A 12,964-nucleotide genomic window follows, 5' to 3' on the forward strand; every position below is an offset into this window, starting at 1 on the left:
CGTGACAATCAGTGACGTACCGAAGGTGGGGAGGGGGCGGTCTGCCCCAGGCCCCGTCTGGGATTAGGCATCCAAATGTTAATACAGTTTATATTTCTTTTACTTCAGCCGGATTTTTTTAATATTATATTTCTTTTACTTCAGACGGATTTTGATTCAACATTTTTCAACATTGTTCTGTAATCATAATTGTTTACAACAAAAATGAACCTGAAACATTGATCGTATCTGCTTACCAAGATAATAAACATCCACTGCAAACAAACCAAGATGTAAGAAATTGCAATAACATCTTGGCCAATAACAACCACCGTGACTGTTTTAGAGGCCCTCCGCGAAGCTTCCTCCCCCTACACCCGCGAGTACTAATAAATAGATTCGCCCGCCCTACCTACGAGTCTATGGTTCATGATGGTTCAGGCAGACTGACGGATGTTTTTGTTGTTTCGCTAATGTGATTAATATACTCTATCATTCAGTACCTCAATAATTCGAGGGTAAATCACGTCTTCAGTTCGTCATCACCAAGTTACATGGTAAGTTATAATTTTATTCCTGCATATAGGCCTGACAAGGCTGCGTGAAAAGATTTCAGTTATTAGGTTGTAATTTTATATTACACGTCGTTTTATGTTGAAGCCACATAACGGGCCTGTCCTTAAACACTATCCGTATTGTCAATTTAATTACTTGGTTTTTAATAACTAATTTTGACCTTAAAAATGAGTAGGCCTAGCCTATTTTGGTAAACAATTTTTATCGTTAGTACGAAAACATTTAGTTTTGATATTGTTTGCTCGTCTTAGCGAATTTCCCATATGGAAGGAGCTAATACCATAGGTGGCATGGTCAAATTTAAGCCCGAGACCATGATAACATTCATCTTAGGGCCCCAGATTCCGAAAACATTAAAATTAAAATCGATTTTTTTTAAATCCCCTATATTATTCTTATGGTTCCTAAATCCAATTAATTTCTAGCTTATTTGTGAACATTAATAAATATAATAATTAAAACAAATAAAATAATAATAATAAATATAATAAATACAATAAATATAATAGATATAATAAATATAATTAATATAATAAAAATAATAATTATAATAAATATAATATATACTATTATCATAATAAATTTAATAATTATAATAAATATAATTAATAAATTAATATAATTTATATAAAAAATACAATAAACTCAATAGTAGTTGTAAATATAAAAAATATAATATATATAATAAATAATATATTAAATAAAATATACGTCAAAACAGAAAACACACAACTAACAAAATTAGAGGTACATTAATATACAATAAGAACATCTAAATTCCCCTTTGAACAGCTGCTCTGAAAATACTCGTTAAAGCATTAGCAATAGTAGGCAATAAAACAATTCCCTTAAGAAAATTCTAGAATAAACAACTCCCGTGGAGAAAGCCAATCTCTGCCAATCTGTCTCTAAAGCAAAACCACGAATAATAACAAAAAATAATTCCAATGAAAAACGTTATTAAACACACCTTTAGAATTACCTAACTTTATTCGTGGAGACATGCTAAGCTCTGATGCGTAAATAGAACAATAGGCCATTGAAAACCTACAACGATAAAACAATGGAATTTTAAAACCAGAAATTTTACATTTTCATGTGCGCACATTTCACTTTAAACAGATATCTACTAACAAGCGAAGTGAAAACATCATTAGTTATACTGTTACTTCTACTGAAATTTTTCTAAGAAAATAGCCGAAAAATGTAATTCAATACTTGACAGTTTTATCTTACAGTGTTTATTTATTAGGTTTGGTTCGTTTTCAAACCAATAACGCGAAGGTTTGTTTTATTTTCTGAATACTTTATTGTTTAAAATAGAACAATTATTTTCAGAGCCAAGAGACCTGTTGATAACATGAAACGAAACTATCCCATTGGATGGGAAAAGTAGAAAAAACAAAATGTCAAAGAACAAGAACTACAACGGTTGTCGGGTTCAATACTTAAATTTACTAAAAGGGCACTATCTCAGGCAGACAATAAAGCAGGGCCAGAGGAGGGCCCAAGTACAAGCTATGGCCAACGGAATGAAGAACAAGAAAAAGGAGAAGAAGAACAATAAAAAAGGTAAGAAGAAGACAAAACCAATCAGAATCAGAAGATTTAAATTATGATGTTGGAAACTGGCCCACTCCAATGCCAGACTCAGAACCGATGTTATAAGACAAGGCAGTGAAATTTACTAGAACTTGGAGGGGCCATTTGATCCAGTTCATAAACCAGGAGAAAATTCAAAGGGTCAAACTAGACAGCTGACAAAAAGCTGGTTTTGCAAGAAGCTTCCAAGTGGAGAACAGATTTTGAGGAAATGGATGGTCTATTCTCATGAAAAAAAATTATTTTTTTGCTTTTGTTGCAAGTTGTTTGATAAGAACGATAATCCAACGACCAAATCAAGTTTCATCAAAGGATTAAATAGTTGGTGGAAATTGAATCCTAAAGTATCAGATCACGAAAACTCTGAATTGCATATTAACAATTTAGAAAAATGGAAAACACTTGAAGCAAGGCTTCTCCAAAACCAAACCATCGACGCTGCTCACCAAGACGTATTGGAAAGAGAGAAGAAATGGAGAGACATTTTGCATCGTCTCTTAGATATAACACTTTTTTTGGCAAAGCAGAATTTGCCTTTTCTAGGCCACAGGGAAGACTTTGCTTCTGAAAACCGTGGTAATTTCTTGGAACTTGTGAGCCTCCTTTTAAACTATGACATTGTTTTAGAGGAGCACAGCATACGGCTTCAGCAATGGAATCTTGGAATCAGGATTGATTCTAGTTTCTTATTTATCGCCTACAGTGCAAAATGAGTTTTTAGGCGATGCTGTAAAACAAGAATTAATCTGTGAAATCAAGAAAGCTAAATTCTATGGCATATTGTTTAACAGCACGCCAGATATATCTCACACTAAACAAATGATTCAGGTCATAAGGTATGCGAAAATTGACAACAGGAACGTGAAAGTGAAAAAATCATTTCTAGGTTTTATTCCTTTAAGTGGGAAAAAGACAGACTCCATAACACAGGAAATTGTTTAATCTATTGAAAAGGACGGCTTGGATTTAAAGCTTTGTCGAAGCCAAGGATACGATATTGCCACGACAATGTCTGGCATTCATACAGGAGTACAATCCAGAATTAAAGAATATAACCCAAAAGCAATATTTGTGCCTTGTGCTAACCATTCGCTTAATTTATGTGGCGTACATGCTATCGGTAGTGTTTCTATTTGTGTCACATTTTTTGGAACTTTGGAAAGTGTGTACACGTTTTTTTCATGTTCAACACATAGATGGGAGATCCTAAAAGAAACCGTTGGAGTGACAGTGAAGAGACTTAATGATACCAGGTGGAGTGAACATCATGATGCCGTGAAACCACTCTTCAAACATTTCGAAAAGTTGGTTAAGGCTTTGTGATGCTTCTGAAAACCTATATACGAGAGGAACAGCGGAGGTGTTGATGACAAACATTTGTAATTTCAATTTCCTTTGCTTCTTGCATTTGTGGTACCACTTTTTACTCGAGGTGAATAACTTTAAATCGAAGGTATTAGCTTAGAAAAATGCGTTGTGAAGCTGAAAAGCTTGATGGCCTTTTTAGTAGAGAGTCGAGAAGTTCTGGTCCATAATGCTGTAGAATATGCGACCCAGACTTGTGCTGAAATGGGCATTGATGTTGAAAGCAGAAAACGCAAGCGAATGAAAAAGATGATGCCAAAAGAAATTGCTAAAGATGCAGGTTTAACTCCACAGGAAGAATTGAAGCGTGCTATGTTCAAGTGCATTGACCACTTTCATGTAGAATTAGAAAAACGTTTGACCTCGAAGAACACTGTGGATGAAAAGTTTGCTGTTGTACACACAGGTAATCTTTTGAAGGCAACTGATGAAGAAATTGTAACCTATGCCCATCAGTTTTCAGAAACTTTCAATGATGTAGAGGAAGAAATGCTGCCTGAAGTAAAGAGGCTGAGAAGGCATCTGAAGGCTTCTGGCATCAAATTAGACATTGCAGCTGCATGGAAATGCTTCAGTTTATCATCTAAATGGACTTTTGTGAATCGTTGCCAAATGTGACTGAAGCTCTTAAACTGTTTCTAACTATATGTGTGTCCATTGCTTCTTGTAAGAGAAGTTTTTCAAAATTGAAATTAATTAAAATCTCCGCTCTACAATGAACCAGTCTCGTTTGACGAGCTTGGCCATAATATCAGTAGAAAAGGAAATTGCAAAACATGTGAATTTTGATGAGTTAATCAAACGATTTGCAGAAGTCAAGACTCGCAAGAAAGCATTTTAATGTGTTTCTAGAGGTAACTCTTTGCTGTAAATCTGTTTTTTTTACTGTACATTGTATATCATTGTATATATATATATATATATAAACATATAAACTGATAGATAATGATAAAGATGGTATTTGCTAATTTTTGTTTATTACAAATGTTTTCAAAAAAGTGGAGAAAGATAATGTGTTATACATACATTCATTAATGTAGTCTATATAGTCTATATATATATATATATATATATATATATATATATATATATATATATATTATATATATATATATATATATATAAACATATAAACTGATAGATAATGATAAAAATGGTATTTGCTAATTTTTGTATATTACAAACGTTTTCAAGAAAGTGGAGAAAGATAATGTGTTATACATACATTCATTAATGTAGTCTATATATATAAATATATATATATATATATATATATATATATATATATATATATATATATATATATATATATATATATATCTATATATATATATATAGGCCCCATTTACCAAGTGCCGCCCTAGGCCCCAAAACATGTTGGTACGCCACTGGTGGCAATGGCATTTTATGGAACTGAATTACTTGGATGCAATAGTAACATGCATTGTTTATGTTTTTAATACAGCAAAACGTAAGTTTTCTTATAACAAAATGAAAAGATAATGGACATTAAAAGTAAATGTTTGATAGGTTTGATTATTTATAAAATAATTATATTAACGCAAGAAATATCTTCTACTTATAATAATTTGTTTATAAAAATTAAATAAATCTTCAAATCAAATATATATTTCATTCATTATATATTTTCGTTTATTTATATTTTGTCTTTATTTTCTTTATTAAAAAAATGTACTTTACTGTGAGGTGATGTATCTTACTATTTATTATATTAATAAAGAGTTACAAATTTTTAATACTTATTGTCAACATTTTATATTTTGATCATGTATAGCCAAAATCGAAGTAAATGCTTAAATTTTTTGGCAAACGATCTATAGATTCTTCGCAAATACGATCGAAAGTTGAAACATCTTGCCAAAAAAGTCACTTGATTTCCATTTCTAAAAACTAAAAATTAATTGCTAAGTGCCAATGTTAAACGATTTGCTGTTTTTTTTATTTTTCATTGAATTTGTTACTTTGAAAAAATCCTTATCATCAACAAAAACTTTTGTCTGTGCTTCTTCTTCACAATCCTCATTTCAAAAATTGCCCATCTGATATTGATTATTCTATCTCTTACTTAGTTTTTTCATCGTATTGTATCTGTTACTCCTTAAAATGCAATATCAAATCAATGCAACATATACTTTATTTATGAGAGGTATAACCAACGGAAGATTGCCATAACAATATGCAAACACATATATTCAACAAAAACTTTAAGCACCAGACTGGTCAAGTATCAAATCGGCCAACAAACCAACTGATAACATTAGCAAGAAATTTATACAACGAAATCTCACTAAAATAATGATCTTGACACTAGTCATAATAGTGCTGTCTGCTATTTGATATTGATTATTCTATCTCTTACTAAGTTTTTGTTCTTTATATCGCCTTCATTTCCCGAAGCCATTCGTCTCATTATTTTATGAAAGTAAATCATAAAAATAGTTGTCTTGTGAAGAGATTACCATTTATGTTTCTCAACAGTCACAGTTCTCCACAAATCAATTGCTAGACAGAGACGAATCTTAGATGCCTGCAGAAAAGAAAAAATCCACTTTAAAAAAATTATGACAATTCAAGACAAGATGGAATAGCGGATTTAATGCATGATCTCTATTTTACATCTTAAACCAGCAATGGAAGCTATTACAAATAGCAACTTAAAAACTGATGACATTTTAAGATTGCTTACCCCTACGCAAGAGCATTTTGGAGTTATTAAAAAATTGTTCCAATTTTACAAGTGTTCAGTGACTTCGCAGATGTTGTCTTTAGAAAAGTAACCTACAGCTCTTCTAATTATTGCTGGCTTGTTAGATTTTCAAGAAAAAATTAAACTATTAATTTTACCAAGCGGAACCATCACAATTAATTTTGTGTCCAAACTACTATCGAATCTCAGCAAAAGGTTTCCAGAGTGTTCCTCAGGTTTGAGCAACAATGCATTAGCTCATTTTCTTGACCCAAAATTTAAAGTTGACTTACTACCATGATTTGGAAGAGAGTCTTACTATTTCACAGTTAAAAAGATGTGCTTTACGAGATGAGCAAGCCCAAGAGATGCAACTTTGTCGAAAGCAAGCACACCTAAAGAGCACAAGACCTTTCCCCGGCTGAGGCACTCCTTCAAGAGTTCATGAGCCACAACAGTCAGAAATTACCTCACTATTTCACTTCTTAAACATCATTTCAAACTGAAATTGAAGCGTACAAGTTTTCTGTATTCCAGCATCATTAACGTCATTTAAGTGTTTTCACAAGCAGGAGACATTGTTACGTGCAAATAAACATTATTAAAATCAAACACAATTGAAAATCTTGTATACATTACACAAAACATTTCAAAAACTGTTGGTTAGTAGAAGAAGACGAGCAGAACATTGATTTTGACTTGTACTTCCATTAAAATTTCGGGTATAAATAAAAACACCATTTGAAAAATACTTGTTCTAATTATTTAACAAATTAGGGCTCAAATCATTTGTTTGTCTCATCAAAATCGTCTATGTATAGCTTTTATACTTTGCGGATTAAGTAGAGCATTTGTAAAGATAAATAAGTTTAAATATTGCAAATAGCATGGTTCTTTTAATTGTTTGTTTAAAGTAACTGTTATAATTCTTAAAAAATAGTCAAACGAGTTTTTATTATATTATATAAACTTTTTAAATTCATAGTTTGTATTTCTCACAAGTTTTGGAGACTTGAGTTTAAACTATATTAATTTATATTATATTAATAAATATTTAAAAAAAACCTATGTAGTTTTGATCAAGCCTTGACGTATATTTTGTCTCTGGAGAAATTTGCAAAAATTTAATTAAAAAAAAAGAAATTTAATAAGAACAATTTAATTAACGCTGATTCTTTCTAATGTTGCAAAAAAACCCTCTGCCATTACCATTAATGATAAGCCTATAGTAACTAAAATGAGTAATTTCCCGAAATCATAACGGATTAGATATACTTAATTTGCGATTGTTGTTAATCTACACTTTTTTAAAATAATATAAATGTTACTTAGTCGGGTCTTTTTCAAAAGAAGTTTGTTTTCTTAAAAAATTATTTTTATGCAGCACCCTTTATAGAAACATAATACAATTTGTAGTTGCGTTCAACCCGAGAGTATTTATAGATTTAAATTTAATATTAATTAATGAAGGTACTGACCACAGTGCAGTGGAGCCTACATCAAGACCATGGTAGACATCCTAAACAATTTTTTTTTTGATAATGATCAGGGACCATTTCCCGATTACAAAAACGTATTAAACAAAATCATCCATTGGGGGCTTTTTGAGAAAATAGGTATTTTAGATTTTTGATACAAAAAATCACATGAAGTCTGATTTTGACGTTTATTGTGTCAAAATGACCGTCTTTTAAAATCAAGAAGGTTTATTTTTCTTTAACAATACTATCCGAGGTCGTATTCACTGTCAAATTGTCTTATACACATGAAACATGATGAATCCTTAAAATTAACCATTTCTTTTCATTTCCGAAAACATGTATAACCTATTTTATATCTAAAACATATTTATAGAGTCAATTTGGTATTTTTGGTTTAGTTAGTAGGTATGTTAGGTTTTAGAAATGTGTCAATAAATTAAAAAATTGAGTTGCAAAAAATTAAATTTATTAAAACAAAAATGTTTTAAGTTATAAGCAACAGTTGCTTTTTTCAGTGCTGTAAGATAATTTAAGCTATGCTGACCAACTTTTCGACTTTCTCAAAACTGCTTGAAGTCTTGATGAATAGACTCCAAGGCCTGCTCTGTCCAGTAACCTAATCCTATACATCATATATATCTTATGTAAGGAAATAGAATTGACAAATCAAAAATTAAATGTATTGTATTTATATTCAATATTATTAAATTTACTAAATAAACAATGTAGAAATCTTACCAAAATGTCCTCATTTCATTTTGATGAACTCCTCAATATGTTGTTTGATTATGTGTACTTTTAAAGGTACTGTGGCTCCCAGGTCCCTGTAGCTTGAGGAGAATTCCTTTATGTCGTCAATATATATAGGACTAACAGATTTGCCAAAACATCCTTGAACTATTTTGTTGAAGTCTCGTAAAACTTTTATATACTTGGCTGATTGAATACCCAGGCCTTTCTGTTGGAAAAATATTTCCAAGCTCTCGATTTTTTTCAGAAAAAGGTTGGTAAGTTCTTGGTAAGTTACCCGGTTGAGATTAATAGATCCCAAAAAAGAACTTATAGATATAAATCCCTCCTCCTTGGTTTCAAATAACTTCCTTTCCATTTCTGAGATTACCTTGTCCAGTACACCTAGCAGTATTCGTATACCTGGTATATAAACTATTTTAATTATCTTCTTGGTTGGGTCCCGAGTTAATAGAGGTGGATGTACAACATTACTAAACTCTTTTGCGTTTCCTAATTTTGCACCGTCGACCATCCAATCATCGTACAGTTTGCAAAGAGAAGACAACGTATAATGTTCAGATTTCATCATTTTGGGAAATGAGGTTTTACAGAACGGGCAAGGATGTTTATATGCTGCTGTTTGTTTGCCAACCATCTGGAGCAAAACTTTCAAATCTTCTGATAGTGAAGTCCAAAGAATTTATCTTCAATTTATCAAGGATCATTTTTAAATTTACATAGCTTTCATTCATTGAGGGCAAAATGGCGAGAATGAGAGTTTAGTGAACACTTGAATCCTTAAAATCTTGGCTTGAATATCCTTCCCCATTTCGACTTTTTTTCTCTGGGACAGTATGTGTCTTCATTTCTGGTTTTAATGTAATTGACAAAGTCACTTTAAGGTACCCTTGCCCCCCATCTACGCCAAGCTTGATATCAACATCATTAGGGACCTGATTTCTGTGTTGAAGGACCAGGGCCACAAGCTCTTCAACATCATTACAATATACTCCAGGAACCTCTTTCTCAAACATATAAACATGCAAAATCAAAAATTAGTTACCTAGCCACTTGTGTTATGCTAATTAAATGTTAATACTCAACCTGTCTAAAACTTGATGAAAAATTTTTATGTACATATTCAAAATACTTACATAAAATGTGTTCTCTGCTAGAGATTTGTAAAGAAAAAAGATTTTAATTTATTTTTACCTCTTTTTCCCCTGCATTACTCGTTTCCTTCATAAAAATAGAAAGCTTTTCTCCATTAAAAAGGTTAGAATAGCATTATTATTGCTTGTCAATTTCTTACTGAATCCTGGTTCAACATGTACGCCCTCAGACCGAAGAAACTGATTTATCTTAATTATTTTACGATCACTTCAGTGAAGTTTTAGTTGAAGTAGATTAAGTTTGTCTGATGTAAAATATGTTTTTTTCGGCTTAGTTCCAATCCTGACAACCATCTTATTCGGGCCAAAAGTGTTGAGAATTATTTCCTTAGAACTAAGATCTTGAAAGAACTCTTTGTTTAGTCACAGGGGATACCGACTGTACAATAGCTGAAAAATTCTTTTGTCTCTCTAATTTGGTGCAAGGATGAGACTTTCCTTTTCCTATTTGGGCATAGCATGTATTGCATAAATTTCTCTCTACTAACTGGTTTTCAGGACTATGAGCAACTGAATTTCCTGTAAAGCATTCTACCGTTGGGACTGTACCTTCAATTTTTCCATTCTTTCTTCCATTTTCACAGATGAAACATTCATATTTTCCCCTCTAACAATTCTAGTGTTCAAATCTAAAAGAAAAAAGTATTCTTGGCATGAATATGCAACATATTTATTTATATATCACCTAATTAAAAATTGTACTTATATTTGGCATTTACTTTCATAACTTGGTCTGGATTTAAAGGTTGGATCTACACTCGACATTTTGTGCAAATCATAACAGGGAGATCTGGGTTTTGGTTCGCAAAATCTTGCCACAAGTGCATTTTAAGAAGTTGGCAATAATCATGTTTTCCATTTGATAAATTAATTTTCACTTTGCAGTTAATAAACCTTAAATCTTTTGACTTCTGAAAACAGCAAATGCAGAACAACTTATAAACTCATCATGTGTTTCTGCCTCATGAGGCATTTTCTTAACTTATTAAGCTATCTGAAAAAAAAATTCTTACTTGAATAAACTCTTTGTAAAATATAACAATGTCGACTTAAACACAAGTAGTGCTGCACAATTTCACATAAGTTGATATTGATTATGTAAACATTTACTAAAATTAGCTAATTATTTGGTAAACAGCTGTTATTGGTAAACAAAGTATTTAAAATAATGTTTATTAAAAAAACCGGTTATTTTATGAACGTTTGTTAGTCAAAAGTATATACATAAAGTACATATATTAAGTACATACATTAAGTATATATATTAATCAAAATTTAATCAATATAAAATATTTCAAATTTTTGTGTTTGTTCTGAACGCAGTGCAGTGGAGCATACTTCAAGACCATGGTAGACATCCCAAACAATTTTTCCTCTCAAAACCTCTCAAAAATCTAAAATACCTAATTTCTCAAAAAGCCCCCAATGGATGATTTTGTTATATACGTTTTTGGAATCGGGAAATGGTCCCTGTTCATTATCAAAAAATTGTTTGGTATGTCTACCATTGTCTTGAAGCATGCCCACTGCACTGTGTGACATATATAAATATCACATATTTAAACATTAAAATATATTTATAGAGTACATATTAATATGCATGACAACATATATATATATATATATATATATATATATATATATATATATATATATATATATATATATATATATATATATATATATATATATATATACATATATTAGGTACGCACATAAAAATTTAAACTATATATATAAGACTTTTATATATCATTGGAAAGAGCTTTAAATTAGTATTAAAATGGCGAAAATTTTATAGAAAAAGAATGATTCTGTAAAAAGTTATGCACGTTTAAGTATCAAAATTTAACTACAAGGATTACTTAAGAAAACTGCGACCAACTTCATAATTTCACGCTCGGCTAACGGTAGTTTTGTAATAAAACTTTGTTGCAAACTTGCGAAATTATCTTCGGGTTTAAATATTTATTGAGATTCTACTGAAGTAGCGTTAATAATAATCTTTTTAACTAAAATATTATTTCTTATATAATAAAAAAATTTAAAAATCAATCTACATAGGTATATAACAAATATTGCGAACATCATATAAAAACGATTTTAATAATATTGCGTACATTTTGAAAACAAAAATATTTACCAGGGAAACGCTTTATCCTATTAAGTATAAAATATATAGAATATAGGAAAAACGTGTCACTAGACTATCTGATATTTTTATTTCTGCCCCCTCTTTACTGCAGTTATAGTTAAAAAATGTTACCCGCTCCACAAAAATTTTTGAATTACCTTCTTATAAAGAAACTTGTTATAAAAAAAACAGACGTGTATTTATTATTGGTGGGACCTTAAAAAATAGTGTGACTTACGCAATTGCACTTGCGGCACTACGACACTGACCTTATCATACAATAAGCGGAAATATATTATGTCAAATATTAAGATAAATAGTTTCGATATCTCTTTCGATATATATCCCTCTTTTAAAATAGATTACTATTCTACTCCAATAAAATAAATACGCTAATCAAATGTTAATAGCTATTTGTTTGTAAATATAATTAGTAGATAAAAAAAAATTACACTTAAACAATTATTTTCCCATTTGCTTAATAATGTTTATAACAGAATTGTGGCAATGAAAATAGCCTTTTTTTGTGTGTGAAGATTTATACTTCATAATGCGAACAAGGCGCAAATTTTCCTCTTACCATTGATCATTGACATCCTAAGAGATAAAAAGTCGATTCTTTAGTCCATAGACAAAACACTATTAAACGGTATCTAAAATAAAATAGATCTCTAAAAAAATTTAATACACAATCATCAAGGCAAAAGAAGTCAAATATCCTGATTAATAAATACCTAACTGTTATTACTGCACTAATAAATATATAATCTAAATAATATACGTAAATATAATTTAACTATTTTCTTGTCTTATTAAGGCATCAACATTCATAGAAAAAAAACTCTATCTTTCTACAAGCTCTTAGTTGAAACCTTGCAATGATAAATAAAATATATCTGGTAAGCTCTACAAAATAACTTAACTTCTGATGCATAACATATTTTACCATTAAATAGAAACATCAATAGAAGCAAGTTGATCCCTCAATGTATGCTGACATATAAAAATGAAAGTTAAAAAAAATAATGATCTTATTATAACCAAACCATAAAGGAATCAATTAAAACTATTAAATCAATATAATAAGAACACCTAATGTATAACACATTTTACTATTTAAATAGAAAAATTATTGATGAATAAAAAAAGCCAACCTTTTAATGTTTTCTTGAGCAACTGCTCACGATAATACTTGAAATAAAATACATTTAAATAG

General features: G+C 30.3%; 1 protein-coding gene across 1 annotated transcript; it reads left to right on the forward strand.

Annotated features, from left to right (window-relative positions):
* Positions 1 to 2,372: 2,372 nt before the first annotated feature.
* LOC136083390 (zinc finger MYM-type protein 1-like) lies at positions 2,373 to 2,870 on the forward strand. Its single transcript, XM_065802786.1, has one exon. The coding sequence runs from the start codon at positions 2,373 to 2,375 to the stop codon at positions 2,868 to 2,870; it is 498 nt and encodes a 165-aa protein (XP_065658858.1).
* The last annotated feature ends 10,094 nt before the right edge of the window (positions 2,871 to 12,964 follow it).

This window comes from Hydra vulgaris, chromosome 08 (genome assembly GCF_038396675.1).
Source record: "Hydra vulgaris chromosome 08, alternate assembly HydraT2T_AEP".
In the NCBI taxonomy this organism is placed as follows: Eukaryota; Metazoa; Cnidaria; class Hydrozoa; order Anthoathecata; family Hydridae; genus Hydra; species Hydra vulgaris.

What these genes read in the sequence shown, in the direction of transcription:
- LOC136083390 (XM_065802786.1), top strand. Translation starts at nt 2,373, where the DNA reads ATGGTCTATTCTCATGAAAAAAAATTATTTTTTTGCTTTTGTTGCAAG.